The sequence below is a fragment of the Arachis ipaensis genome, chromosome B06, assembly GCF_000816755.2.
Source record: "Arachis ipaensis cultivar K30076 chromosome B06, Araip1.1, whole genome shotgun sequence".
NCBI lineage: Eukaryota > Viridiplantae > Streptophyta > Magnoliopsida > Fabales > Fabaceae > Arachis > Arachis ipaensis.
In genome coordinates this window covers 122,999,396-123,013,489 of record NC_029790.2, presented here as the reverse complement: position 1 = coordinate 123,013,489, position 14,094 = coordinate 122,999,396, and the positions used below count along the sequence as shown (strand labels likewise).

Below are 14,094 nucleotides of genomic sequence, written 5' to 3'. Positions count from 1 at the left end.
GATCAAGAAGAACGAGCGAAAATGGGTTATTTCATGTCGAAGAAGTAGAAGAAGATGATGATTGTTGCGCATCGCCACCATCAGAAGATGCAACAGCTCCATTTTTTGTTCAATGTTTCTAATTTAAATAATTCATCGAAATTCTTTTTTCCTCCACCTTAAAGCGCACCGTCTTTATAATAAATTTTTTAGTTTTTTCAACTTAACTTCACTGTAAATCAAAGTACAAAGTACAAAATTTTGTGTATGAGATAGGCTACAGAATTTGAGATCTATTATACGATAATATCTATTCATAAATAAGGACTCTTAGTGTGTGTGATTAAGTTTAAAATCTATATTAGAATTATTAAATTATGTTCTTCGAGATAAGTAGAGATTCTCTTTAAGGTAAAAAGATGACGCACTTAAAAATATTCGTGTAACATTTCGCTAGTTCTTTTAAGATTTCTTGAAATCATACGGAAATATTAATACAGAAAGATTAGAGAAAATTAAGATGAAAAGAATGAATATTCCTATTATATTTATCTAACTGTATGTTAAAAGAGAAGTGCTACTACACATACAAGTCATTTTAGTTTACAAGTCATACAAGTTGGGCCAAACCTAATAAAAAGAACGTTCATCCATACGAGCGTGTCAACACGTGCGCTACTTAATAGTTTTCATAGCGCGCTTCTTCTTCTTCTTCTTCTTCTTCTTCTTCTTCTTCTTCTTCTTCTTCTTCTTCTTCTTCTTCTTCTTCTTCTTCTTCTTCTTCTTCTTCTTCTTCTTCTTCTTCTTCTTCTTCTTCTTCTTCTTCTTCTTCTTCTTCTTCTTCTTCTTCTTCTTCTTCTTCTTCTTCTTCTCCTTCTTCTTTGCGTTTCTCCTCTTTTTTTCTTCATGTGTTTCATCTTCATTGTCGTTTTTACTATTGTTGTTATTTTTTTTTGAACAAGTGAACTCAACACAATAAAGTGGAGCGACAAAGTCACAAACAAAGTCTCAAACATAAAAAACAACCAATCAAAACCTGAAAATAATCCCTAGTGTTATCTCCGGCAATGCCATCTTCTTCTCCTTCTTCTTTGTGTTTCTCCTCTTTTTTTCTTCATGTGTTTCATCTTCATTGTCGTTTTTACTATTGTTGTTATTTTTTTTTGAACAAGTGAACTCAACACAATAAAGTGGAGCGACAAAGTCACAAACAAAGTCTCAAACATAAAAAACAACCAATCAAAACCTGAAAATAATCCCTAGTGTTATCTCCGGCAATGCCATCAACAACCAAAAGGATCCAAACTACACCATTCTCTGTAGCTGGTCAAAGATCTGAGAGACACCTCTTCCACTCCGGTTTCCTTGTTATTAAAGATCCGCCTATTCCTCTCTAGTCATACATTCCAAATAACTCTCGGTCCACCTTTTAATCGAATTTCCGGAAATTTCTCAAACCATTTTACGTTCAATAGAACTCTATCAATACGACTGTAGGAGCGGCCTCTGAACCAAGTAAATTTTCGATCATTCAACAGTAGGTCCACTAACTGCATATCTTGAACTCAATCCTTGAACTCTTCTGCCGATGCTGTAACCTGTCCTGACTTTTCTTCTTTTCAATCTGTATAACCTCATTAAAGTCTCTCATATATCATATAACATATCAGACCTCGACCTAACCCAACTACAAAACTCAGTTCCTCTCATACAGCCAGTTTCTCCGATTTAGTATGAGCACCATATACTAAATAGAACGTATAATTGAACTCATTTTTTAACAGTACTCCTTTAACACATAATCATCTTTCCTCTTTGTAACTATTATTTATTTTAAATTGCATGTCATCCCACATTGATAACAGACCCCCGAATGTGCCTGCCGACTTTACAAACTCCCACCCTACAGCATCGCTCCCCCAAATACGCACTACATCAAACTTAGTCACAACTTGCATCTTAGTTTCAACCAACCCTAACATATTCACTTTTGCTTCTTTTTTAGTTCTTTCACCATACTCAATTTTCCAACACCCCCTAACCCCTTAACAATTCAAGAACTAAAACTCATTTTAAAACTCTTTTACACACCTTTTTGAGATTTTTTGGTCTGCATCTTCGTGCCTTTTCTTTCTGCTTTGCTAATCTCCTCTTCTGTGCTAAAGCCTCATTCTGTTCTCGAAGAATTGCCATGATATCATCTTCATCGTTGTACTGCACGGCTTCTGATTCAACAGCCAGCTCCCACGTCTTCCTATTTTTCAGCATCTGCTCCTCTCGTTCTAAATCCTTACCATCATTGTTCCCTGGATTTTCAACACTAATGTCCCTGACACTCCCAGCCCCGATACTGCCTTTATCAACCCCTGCACCGTTCAAAGTTAAACCGTCTACAGGTGCGTCATCTCCACCTATAACAGGACTAACTTTCGGACTAGCACCATTTTTTCGAGGCACTAGACAATGTACCGCCGCTTCCATGTCAACATCACCGTCCATGAAAGAACGTAACCCCGCCATCGCCGGCGTTGAGTGATACCCTGACGAAGACACAATCTCCAATAGGGGGCGTACCTCCGGTTGAAGATTACAGGCAGCATACACCGCTACAGGCCCGACGGCACCGTCTCCTCCACTAGTCCGTCGCTCCTTGCTAGCTACGAGCTTTCCCAAGCTTCGTTGATCTGTTGTGGCATCACACCCTGAGATCTCCCCTTCAACTTGATAATGAACCGCCGCGCATAACCAGGACTTGGAGCAACTTCGACCTAGTCAACCCTCGCCCGACTCGGATTCACCAGCCCACCTCCTATAGCTGCATCAGCATGAATGTTAGCATGATCTGGGCTTTCAACTAAGAAAAAAAAGTCCAAGCTCTCTCCTTTGGCACACCTGTTACAATAAACTTTTTTGGGTCTACTAAGAAGCCTGCTTTGGGTTTCTGTTAATCCTTATTCTTTAACCCATCATTATTATAATCATAGCTAATTATTTTTTCTGATTCAGCATCATTAATCATCAAATCATTATATCCCATAAAATCCTCACTACCCTCTAAAACAGGATCATCTGTTTCCCTTGCTGTACGAATTTGAATTAAATTACAATTACTCCATTCATTCAAAATATCCTCTAAAATTACTACTCTACCCTTATCTGTTTCTTCCTCCCTTGGCACCGCCATCACCAACTCAGCCACCGGATCTCTACTTTCCACTTGTACCATAGCGCTTGAACTGCTAGCAACCATCTCGCAAGCTTTTGGGAGATAAGGATTACCTACCTCTTCATTCTTGCACTCCACTCCATAACTCTCATGACCAACCTCTTTAACCAGGACATCGAATCCGCTAGTACCAATTGTGACGTGAATCCACTCGTTGATGATGTCCATGATACAAGTATCTATTTGCACCCGTTCCACACTGAATGAGAGGCATGATTCCATGGCTTTGTCACATCTAATAACTTCTCCCTATTGGCTTCCTATTATTCTGAACGTCTCCGTTGACCATGTACGCAGAGGAACACCAAAGCACTCTAACCATACCCTTCGAGTTTCACTGCGCTTCTCCTCATCCCATCTCCATACGCTGTAAAAATTTGTAGTAGGTTGTTCATTTTGAACGTGTAAGCTTTTTCTGCACTCAAGACACTATCAAAAGTCATGAGTGCCTTGTACGCTCCTAGTTCTTGTACTTGCACAACTTGAGAAAAATTCTTCCCAGTCATATACTTCAAAGAAGAAAAGTCTATAGCCTTTGTCGTCCCGCCTATTAGACTCCTCTGTAACCAGTCCAAATTCTCTTTTGCCACCAGAATTTTCATCTTCTTCGTTCACCCATTGCCATGTGGATTCTCTTTTTTTCCTTCCTTCCTCGTCTCTTCCACATTCTTCCTCGGGACTCTTGTACTTTCCTCATGTTGAGTTTGAATCTTGACACTATTTTGGACGACACCCGCCTCATGAATTATCTTTCTATTCTCCCCTTCATTCGTGCGTCGATACCTAACTTCTCCGACTGAAATAACCTTCCTTCGTAACCTCGTTCTATTCATCTCCGCAATAGCCTTCAACGCTCCACCCTTTGTTGTATACCGGATGAACGCAAACACGTGAGTATTACCATTTTTTATTTTCGTGAGAGATAGATATCATTTATACGTCCAGTCCAGTTGAACAAGTGGTACAACTTCCTTTTTGATATATCTACAGGAAGATAATCTACAAAAATAGAGAACGATTCATTTTTCAAATGACAGTACTCTTCTCGATTCTAAACCCTCATATCTCTACTAAATTGCTAATTCTACCCCTCCCGGTGTTTCCCACCCATTCTGGCCCTCTCCCCTCTCGCTCTCTCGTTCTCTAGTTTTGTTAATAAGCATTCTAAGGAAATTACTATTGTTGTTATTGCTGCATTTTTCTCCTTATTCTCTTTCTATTGATTTTGCAACATTATGTATTGGTTTTTTGTTTGATTTTTTCCTCCCAAGAAGAATGATGAGAATATGAAATAAGAAGATGAAGAATAAGAAGCAGCAGAAGATGAGAAGGAGAAAGAAGAAGAGTTTTAAATTATGCAGAAGAATAAAAATACATCCAAATATCTTCGTATTACACTCAAATATCTTCGTGTTACACCCAAATTTGCTGCAAATACAAAAAAATATTTCTTCTAATACTGCACTTTTTTTTCCTTATTTCTTTCTTTCTTTTAGTTAAATGACTGTAAGTTCATCCTCTTCCAAGTAATATTATATCATTATGTGTTTCTTCTTCCTCTTTGTTTGATTTTTTTGTTTTTTATTTTATTTAAGAGAGTAAAACAAGAAGAAACTTAAGAAGGTAAACAAAAAGAAAAAGACGAATAAGAAAAAAAAGAAAAAGATGGTGATGATGAAAAAAAAGAAGAAGAAGCAACAGAAGATGAGGAGGAGGAAGAGGAAGAGTTTTAAATCATGCAAAACTTATCAGAATAAAAATACACCCAAAATTCTTAAAATACACCCAAATATTTTTGTGTTACACCCAAATATCTTCGTATTACACCCAAATTTGCTGCAAATATAGAAAAATATTTCCTCTAATGCTGCATTTTTTCTTCTTATTTTTTTTATTTCTTTCTTTCTTTTTAGTTAAATGAATGTAAGTCCATCCTATTCCAAGTGATTTTGCAGCATTACGTATTTCTTCTTCTTCTTTGTTTGATTTCTTCTTCTTCTTTGTTTGATTTTTTGTTTGTATTTTTGTTAAGAGAGTAAAACAAGAATAAACTTGAGAAGGTAAAACAAAAAGAAAAATATGAATAAAAAAAAAGCAGGAGGAAAAGGAAGAATTTTGAATTATGCATAACTTATCAGAATAAAAATATACCCAAATATTTTCGTGTTATACCCAAATTTGCTGTAAATACAGAAAAATATTTTTTCTAATGTTACATTTTTTCTTCTGAATTGAATCATATCTCAGCCATTTGATTGGATTCAAAACAAAAATCAATTTTGTTCTGATTCAATTGATAATCTGAACATGAATTATTCATTATCTTTAACAACGAGATAATTGATGATGGAGGAGAAAGAGAAAAAGAAAGGAGAAGAAGAAATTCCAATAAAAAAAAAAGAGGAAGAGGAGGAAGAGGAAGAGGTAGTATTGATGACAACGATAATGAAGAATAAAAATAAAGAAGAAGAAGAACGTGCAATAACGATATGGAGCGCATGAATATAAATAGAGTTGAAAAAATTTGTATGAAAAAAACGTTTATATGTGAAGATTAATTCATGTTGAATTTTAATTAATAATTATATATATATTTTTGAATAGTTTAATTAAAGTATCAATAAAGATGTGCAAACGGGAATACGGGATGGACTCGAGCAGTCAAGTTAGATAGGTAACCGGCTATTATTGGTTAAGTTTTCTTGTAAGTAGTTAAAGTGTTAAACACAAAAGATAAAAATGCAAAAAAATGCCTAAATTGCAAGCAAATTTTACAAAAATAAAATAAAACAAAACGATGAGTAATATTAAAAAAAAATATTTTTTAATTAATATTGTTTATTTTTTAAATTATTTTATTTATTTTAATTGGTTGTCAATGAATAATAGCTCAAATGATATATAGTCTTTTGATACTCAATTAAGAAATTGCGGGTTCGAGTTTTGTATGTTTGGTAAAAAAAAAAAAAGTGTTTAACGGTTTTTAACGTGTTTTTCTGCATCTGAAGACTGATTTTCTAAATTGATACGTGTGTATTTCAAGTTGCAATGCCTCTGTTCGACGATCTTCGTTGAATCGTTTCTGGTTTGGTTGGAAATTTTAATTGTCACAGCTCTCCACACTTCACCTGATTCGATCCGTCATCATCTCCATCCTCATATTCGATCTTCTACTCCATTTTTCTTGTAAGACGACGATGATTCGTTCGAACCCTAAGCCCCTTTTGCACCTCCTTTTGTTGCCCTTCTTTCTTCACCGTCACTCTTCTCTCTTCAACGTCGCTGTTGCTCAGTAATCTCTCTCCACCTGCTGCAACCTCTGAGCTCGTCGCCGATCTGCTCTCTTCTATTCTTCTGTGCCTCTCTCCGCCGCTGCTCTGTTTTTGCTGCAAATCTGCTCTGGCCGCCGATTAGATATCGCGGCAGCTCTGCTCTTGCCGTTGCTGCTGTGCTCTCTGTCGCCGCCGGTCAATTCTCTCAATCTGTCTGCTCGCTTGTAGATTTCTGTGCCTACGCCGCTGCTCTGTTTTCGCTGCAAATCTTCTCTCACAGCCGTTCAGATCGCTGTCTCTGCTGTTCTTTCTGCTTGCGCAATCTCCGTCGCTTCCTCGTACTCGCTCGCCGCCGGTCAGATCTCTCCTCCGATCTGCTCTCTGCTAGTCCTTTTCTAGTCTTCTGTGCCTCTCTCGAGATATTGTTTTTCTGATTACTTGATCATGAATTATTGAATATTGATGAGTTATGTGCTAACATATATGGATTAGTTCAATTTTTAAATTTCTTTGTTCATCAGGCTATTTTATTAGATTAGTTTTGGTTTTGCTCTTTATGAGATGAAAATTCAGTGTGTCATTAAACCTGATTAAATTTAGCAGGAGCTCTTTACTCTTTGTGCTTAGTTCTGCCCAAATAGAGCCTTAATTTGCTTGCGTGTGAATTAACATTCCGGAGGCTTAATTTGCTTCTATTTTGCTTGTCATTTTCGGTTAATTAAAGACAAATGGAAGGAGGAAGGCCTTAATTTGGTTCTGTTGTGCTTGTCATGTGCGCTGTATAATAGGATTTGCTGCATCTTGATAGGCCATTTCCCCTGAAATTGCTTGCTTTCGTTCTGCTGTAAAAATAATCGGAACTCTCGTCATTTGAAGAAATTTCAATCTACATAAACATAATTAGTAAGAGCAATATGGACGGATCAGTTTGGTACTTGATTTGCTATTGTTTTGTGATTTTCTGTTTCTATTGCTGAGTGATGTGGTGTTACTGATTCGGTCATGTGATCCTGAATTCAACTGTCATTTCTCATTTTTGCTTCCGAACCTTGATTTGCAATTGTTGCATCTGATTCTAATACCAAATTTCTTACTTGACTTTCTAGCAATGATACAACAGAAAACTATTTGAATTTCTCACACACTTCCAATAAAGATTACACAATATGAACTCTTGAAACAATAATTTCTCTTTTTGAGCTTGAAGGACTTCCTTTTATAGGAATTTGCATACTTGAAAAAATGTTATACCCTTGTTATCGGTAATGTTAGTGGCTGAGAAAGAATGTTATACCTTTATTGCACTCTCCTTCCCTTCAAGCAGGCTATAATGAAAGGAATTGAAATAATTAGTATATTTGGAAGAGAAAATTATGAGTGTTGCTCAACTCCCTTTATATAGCCCAATACTTATCCTTTATTTGCTATTGTTATGGGACATGGTCTTGTTGAATGGATGTAGGTGAGTGGTGAGAACATTTCAACTATGGCTGTAGATATATTGGCTTTGATTTTCAACCACAGTAGCCAGTGGTCAATGACACATGCCATGACAATAGTAAACTGTAAAAACATGGCAAGGTTTTTTGGAGAGATTGGTGGCTGTAGGAGGGAAACTCATGTAGGTGTTTCTAAACCAAGCATGCCCAAAGTTGTTGAAAACATACCACATCAGCCAAATTTCCGCACCTATGGTTGTTCTTCTAAGGAGAAGGAAGATTTCCACTTTTCTATTGCCACATCAGAACTACTTATAATATAAAAAATTTAAAAAATAATCAAATAAAAAACAAAGGTCTCTTGAGCCTCAACTCCTTCCCCTCTTCCTCTTTCTTCCCTATCCATGGCACATCTAACTCATCCATGAGGCTACTAATTTCCTTAGTTGATTCTGCTATATTATTTCTTTGTATTTTTTGTTTTGTTTTATTTTGTTTTTCTTTCCAATCAGAATGATGTCGTCTTCAGACATTACTGGAATCTTGGATAACTCAAAGGAGCTTGATCGGTTAAGGAAAGAGCAGGAGGATATTCTGCTTGAGATCAACAGGCTCCACAAGAAGCTTCAAACAGGTCAGTCAGTCATTTTCTTTCTGTTTCTTTAGGTGATGTGTCTTGATCCATTCTGCGATTCAATAAATGTCGAAATCAGTCATTGCTTCTTTTTGCAATTCTAGTAATTGCAAATTTTATTTCTAAATAAAATTTCCACTTTAAGGCATAAGCTTAAATGTCAACAATAGTAGAATGATGTCATTTGTTTTGATTGGACGATTTTTGAATGTTTTAATTTTTGAACCCCTTTACTGGTGGCTCAGTCAACAATGATTCTTGGATGCAAATGTGTGTTTTGATATTGATACTGTGATACTAATATAGAGAGACATTCAGATATTGGGAGTGATCATTTCTGCTGAGAAATTGTAGTTAAATATGGTATAAATTTTAAATTAAAAATTAATCATTAGTTTTCGGGTACAATTGTTGATAGTTTCTTCTAATTTTGATGCAGCTCCTGAAGTAGTTGAGAAGCCTGGGGATAATTCATTAGCCAGGCTTAAAATTTTGTATACTCAAGCAAAAGATCTTTCAGATAGTGAAGCACAGTATGTTTATTGTATATGGCTCTGAAGCATTTTATGTAAATGGCATTTTCTTTTCTGTTCACTGATTCATTGTAATCACGAGTATGTATTTTCTAAAACTGGATTGACTCAACTATACTGAGCAGTTCCAGCTTAAACATTTCCATGCCATAATTGATTGTTTCAAATGCATCTTTTTCTTTTTCAAATTAATTTATTGTTGTTGATTGTTGATTTGGTTTTTGGTTTCAGAATTTCCTCTTTACTGATAAACCAACTTGATACACTACTGCCTTCAGGACAAGGTCAACCGCGAAGAAGAATAGGTGTGTCTCAAGTTATTGACACATCAATTTTTTTATTGAAAATGTTGCTTATGTTGTCTTCTTTTTGGTATTTTTGACATATAAAATGTTTGTCCGTTGATTTAAGCTTATAGTCTTATACATTATAATTCATCCATAATTAGAAATAGATGCTTCAATATATATATATATAGGCACAGGGTAAATGAATGATTGGCCAATATTATAGAACCATGGCAAGTATCTAAAGCATTAGACCATAGCTTTTCCATGGAAAGGAAAGTATGAAAAAATAAAATGAGAAGAGTGATAATATGTCTTTCAATCAACCAATCTTTGTGGCTTATTATATGTCAAATTTCCCTAGATTTGTTCAAAGAAGTTGCAGATTCTGATTGTATAGGATTTTCTTTTTTCTTTTGTTTCCTTTTTCTTTTCCAGGGAAAGGTAAAAGTCGACTGCTTTGGATACTCATCAATATAGTTGACGTCTCTGCTGCCATTTTCATGAATCTCATATAGTCAAAGCTACAAGAAGGGAGGAAAGGGGCAGGGAGGGAATGTTAACCTGTAACTTTAAATAAAAAGTTGAAGATAGTGTGTTAACTGATCCAATTTTTAATCTATTCCTTTTCTAAATATATGGTGGACGGAGAATGGTTTGGAAAGCTACGTAGGGTTCATCTACAGTGATCAATGATTTAGCATTGCTGCTTAGACAACTTTTAACTCATTAAGCAGAATGCTTTTGCATCCTCTTGTTAACCCTGGATAATTCATGATGATGTATTGCTTCCCCAACATTGTGCTAATGGCATTCAGTTATAGTATGGAGCTTTGCAAGCATGAGAATCAAAATTTGTTAAGATGTAAAAGGGTTCATGAAATACTTCAGTTGATGTTATATATTTTTTTTGCACCTATTTTTGTCTTTAATTACAAACATAAATTGCATTATTATGACTTAAGTTTCAATGAGATGTCATTTCTTTTTTAAAATTTTTGTGCTTACCGTTACTATGTTACAGAAGGTAATGAGCAGAAAAGGAAACGAGTGAAGACCGAGTCAGATATTTCTAGGATGAGCAATCTTAAGGGTGAGCAGGTATGAAGAATTTCCACGGAGTTTAACTGATATAAATCATTGAACATCAATTTCTGTTTTATTTGTTGATAAAATTTATTTTTCTAGTATGATTCATCTGAATGTTGTGCTTCACTAGGTTAATTTGTTCTTGCTTCTCACTTCTTAGGTAGCAGCTAGGGTCACACCACGTAATGCTGATAAGGATGAATGGTTTGTTGTTAAAGTGATCCATTTTGATAAGGAATCAAAAGAGTAAGTGTACATTCTTTACCTAAGTTGTCAAGTATTATGTTCAAGCTATAAAAAATCAATTTACATTCAGCTTGCATAATATTAAAATTTGAAAATATATTGCCAGATGGCTTTGATATGATATGCTATATAGTTTAGGATACTATATATCATGAATTAAGCTCTAACAAATGCATATTGAGCTTATTCTAGCCAGTGAAAGAATATTGTTTAATGACAAATTGAGTTATTACAGATTATTAGATTTATAATTTTATATGCTTAGCATAGTTCTACTACCAAATGAACGTATAAACAAGGTTCCTTGTATTTTTATTGTGTTTATTCCTATCTCTGAGTTTTTGTTATAGTAGATAAATTCGTTGATCCTACAATAAATTATGGCATATTGTTTCCCCAGGAGGATAATGTACTATATCTTGTCAAAAAATCTCCCAACTTTCTGAGTATCTGCCAAGGAGTAACTAATATTAAGGTGTTATGTAGTACAACCCTGTTAATATCGGGCTTGGTGATTCTGTTATTTTATTCTCTGATATGCTTGCTGAGCCCCTAATTTGCCTAGATTCAGCCTTTGATTACAGTACAAAGGTCAATCATGAGCTTGATGTTAACTTGAGTCTGCTTGGCTGTACTTAATTGAATGAGTTGTTATTTGACCATCTTTAAGTTGTTGGAAGACGTTACATTTCTCGGTGTTAGTTGCTATTTCTTGTGTCTGTCTGGTTTCAAATTGTTGATGCAGAGAATAGTACCAGTGGGACATTCAATCTTTTTGTAATTGCCCTTATCACCATCATTTTGTTGTTTGCTGAATCTTTCGCAACATGATTTTACAGAGTTGAAGTTCTAGATGAAGAACCTGGTGATGATGAAGAGGGAAGCGGCCAAAGGTAACCTAAGAGAAACTGTTTTGTTTTGTTTTGTTTTTAAATCGTGTGAATACCATATTTTTGTCTTAACATATCTAATAACTAATATAGTATATATTTGCATCAATAAGGACTAGATTGCATAAGAAAATAAAAAATATTCTGCACCAATTAGAAAAAGATTGCATTAAAATATAAATATAGAAAAAAAATTCTGTACTTTTTTGTACTTTTTTTGCTCTCTTTTTCCAATGCCCACCGTGATCCCTTCTCTTATTTCTTTTGTGATTTAGGTCCTTATTTGCTTTTCTTTTCATCTTATTTTGTTTTCAAAAAGTATACAGAAAAATTCCGAAGTTTAAACCTTTTAATAAAATCCATCAACATATGATTTTTCCAATTTTTAGAAGAAATACATTGGTTTTGATAGTGTTCTGATAGTGTCCTGTTTGTGTTGCTTTTAACCTTAACATGGGTTCTTTTCTGCTCCATTCAGACAATACAAGCTTCCCATGGGGAATATAATTCCTTTCCCAAAGAGCAATGATCCTTCAGGTGCTCCGGATTTTCCGCCAGGCTCACATGTTTTGGCGGTCTATCCTGGAACTACTGCACTTTACAAAGCAACAGTTGTACATGGCCATCGCAAGGTAATGGTTTCTTTGTTTCCATGTCAAAGGGATTATTTCTTGTTTTTTCATCTAACTTACAGTGAGTTGTAGTGTCTATAATTCCTTCCTAGATAGATAGAATTCTGTTGATGCTGACATGCTACTGAGTACTAACCAGCAATATTGTGCATGTTCTGGGGCAATCTTTTTCATTTCACACTTGTGCAGAGGAAGACAGACGAGTAAGTATAGACTTTATGGAATATGTAATTCTTTAGTTCTAATAGTAAATATAAATTTTGGTAGGAAATCATTTGGCACTATATCTTGGCAAGCATTCATATTTATTATCCCCTTTGGTGGGGTCGGTAACTATAAACAATGGACATGCATCTGAGAGTTCATTTTGTGTGTAAAATAAGATAGGAAAAAGACAAGAATAAGAAGAAAACAGCATTTGATAGCATGAGGCTGGTTCAAATTTCAACACCATATATATATATATATGTTTTTTTTTTTTCTTTTTTTTTCCTTGACAAGAATACTATATGTTTAGTCTTTGGTATTTTACTGCATAATATAATGTTATCGAAGTTGTATTTGTTCTAATTATTTAAGTATAAGTTCATACCAAATTTATTATTTTATTATTTTTATTTCCAATTATAATTGATATAAGATTTTATTAATTTTTCTTCTGTACTCTTATAATTTATATTATTGATTATTTTACACTTTTATAAATTACCAAAATTGAAAGAGTACAATACTTTCTAAGTTATTCTTAATCTTACATGTACTCATCATCTTCACCTTTTATGTAAAATGAAAAGAAAGAAAATGTGCTAAATTAATTAGACAGTTATTAGCATTGAAAATTTGAAATATGATTTGTTGACTTCAAGTTTGCAATGATCTATTAATATTGAAATAGTACAATATTTAGTATTGAAATATTATTGATTTGTTGAAGTATTCACTCCTCAACTGCACTGTTGACTATTGTGTTGTCACTGTGTTATGGTTGTTAACTTCTGACGTGTTTGGCAGCTATGTGTTGGAATTTGATGATGATGAAGAAGATGGGTCTTTGCCTCAAAGGACGGTTCCCTTCCACAAGGTGGTTGCTCTGCCAGAGGGTCATCGCCAATGAATTTAAGCAATTTAGGGTTGGTTTGTGAGTTGGGTTAAAAAGGGAGAAAATGAAAGGTTTGTAATGTAAATTTTAGACTAAATGCTCCGAACTCCAAAGCCAAACTTATGAACAACCCTTATAGTTTGTGTATAAAGTAGGAATGGCGTTGTTGCTTTACGTGCTGGTTGTGTAATATGATTTGTTATATTCTCATTTTTGTGTAATGATCACTGACTAATATACGTTTGGATGGGAAAAAGGTTTGGATGGGAAAAAGATTTTCTTAAGCGAGGAGATTGTAAAGTGATAAAATGAGTAATTTAATTAATTACTATTGAATTTGTAAATTTTATTATATGAGTTTTATTATTTTAATTTCAGAGTGGTAATATATTTAATTTTTTTACTTTACCAACTTCACTTCAGCAGAATTTGATCGAGAAGAATGAATTGTATTTTATTTGTGCTGCTATTGCAATGAAAATATCCAAAATATAGTTGGTGAAAGCTTTATAATCTTTAATGAAGTAGCTTTTCTAAAGATTTTTAAATTTTGGATAATAGTCAAAGCAGTTTGCACATGTCAATTTAATCTTGAGTAATACTATAGGGTTATTAAAATTTAGGATTAAGTACTTTTTTCGTCCTAAGGTCTCGGGCGAAAATTAAATTTATACCCGATCTTTTTTTATTATTAAAATCATCCCTAACGTTAAAAATGTTTTAAAATCATTCTTTCCTCTATTAAACAAAATTTTCTGACACATTTGC

At 34.3% G+C, this 14,094-nt stretch overlaps 1 protein-coding gene across 12 annotated transcripts; it reads left to right on the top strand.

The window, feature by feature from the left end:
- Positions 6,189-13,678, top strand: LOC107605086 (SAGA-associated factor 29). 12 transcript variants are annotated; one of them, XM_021104947.1, is made up of 11 exons: positions 6,189-6,832; positions 8,446-8,550; positions 8,990-9,118; positions 9,315-9,388; positions 9,809-9,814; positions 10,398-10,471; positions 10,620-10,705; positions 11,545-11,598; positions 12,074-12,227; positions 12,367-12,430; positions 13,239-13,670. In XM_021104947.1, exons 3-11 carry the CDS (start codon positions 9,099-9,101, stop codon positions 13,367-13,369), a joined length of 663 nt encoding a protein of 220 aa, XP_020960606.1. In that variant the 5' UTR covers positions 6,189-6,832; positions 8,446-8,550; positions 8,990-9,098; the 3' UTR covers positions 13,370-13,670. The 12 variants fall into 12 exon arrangements, 11 of the variants coding, with proteins under 11 accessions (XP_020960606.1, XP_020960605.1, XP_016162317.1 ...); XM_021104946.1 differs by having other exon boundaries at positions 6,190-6,832; positions 10,395-10,471; positions 13,239-13,657; XM_016306831.2 differs by having other exon boundaries at positions 6,194-6,832; positions 8,429-8,550; positions 8,990-9,083; positions 13,239-13,654.

Bases quoted from the DNA above. Each gene is read 5' to 3' on its own strand.
- LOC107605086 (XM_021104943.1), top strand. From the start codon at position 8,430: ATGATGTCGTCTTCAGACATTACTGGAATCTTGGATAACTCAAAGGAG. The intron at 10,706-11,544 runs GTAAGTGTACAT...ATGATTTTACAG, and splicing joins TTTGATAAGGAATCAAAAGA to AGTTGAAGTTCTAGATGAAG. The intron at 12,431-13,238 runs GTAAGTATAGAC...CGTGTTTGGCAG, and splicing joins GTGCAGAGGAAGACAGACGA to CTATGTGTTGGAATTTGATG.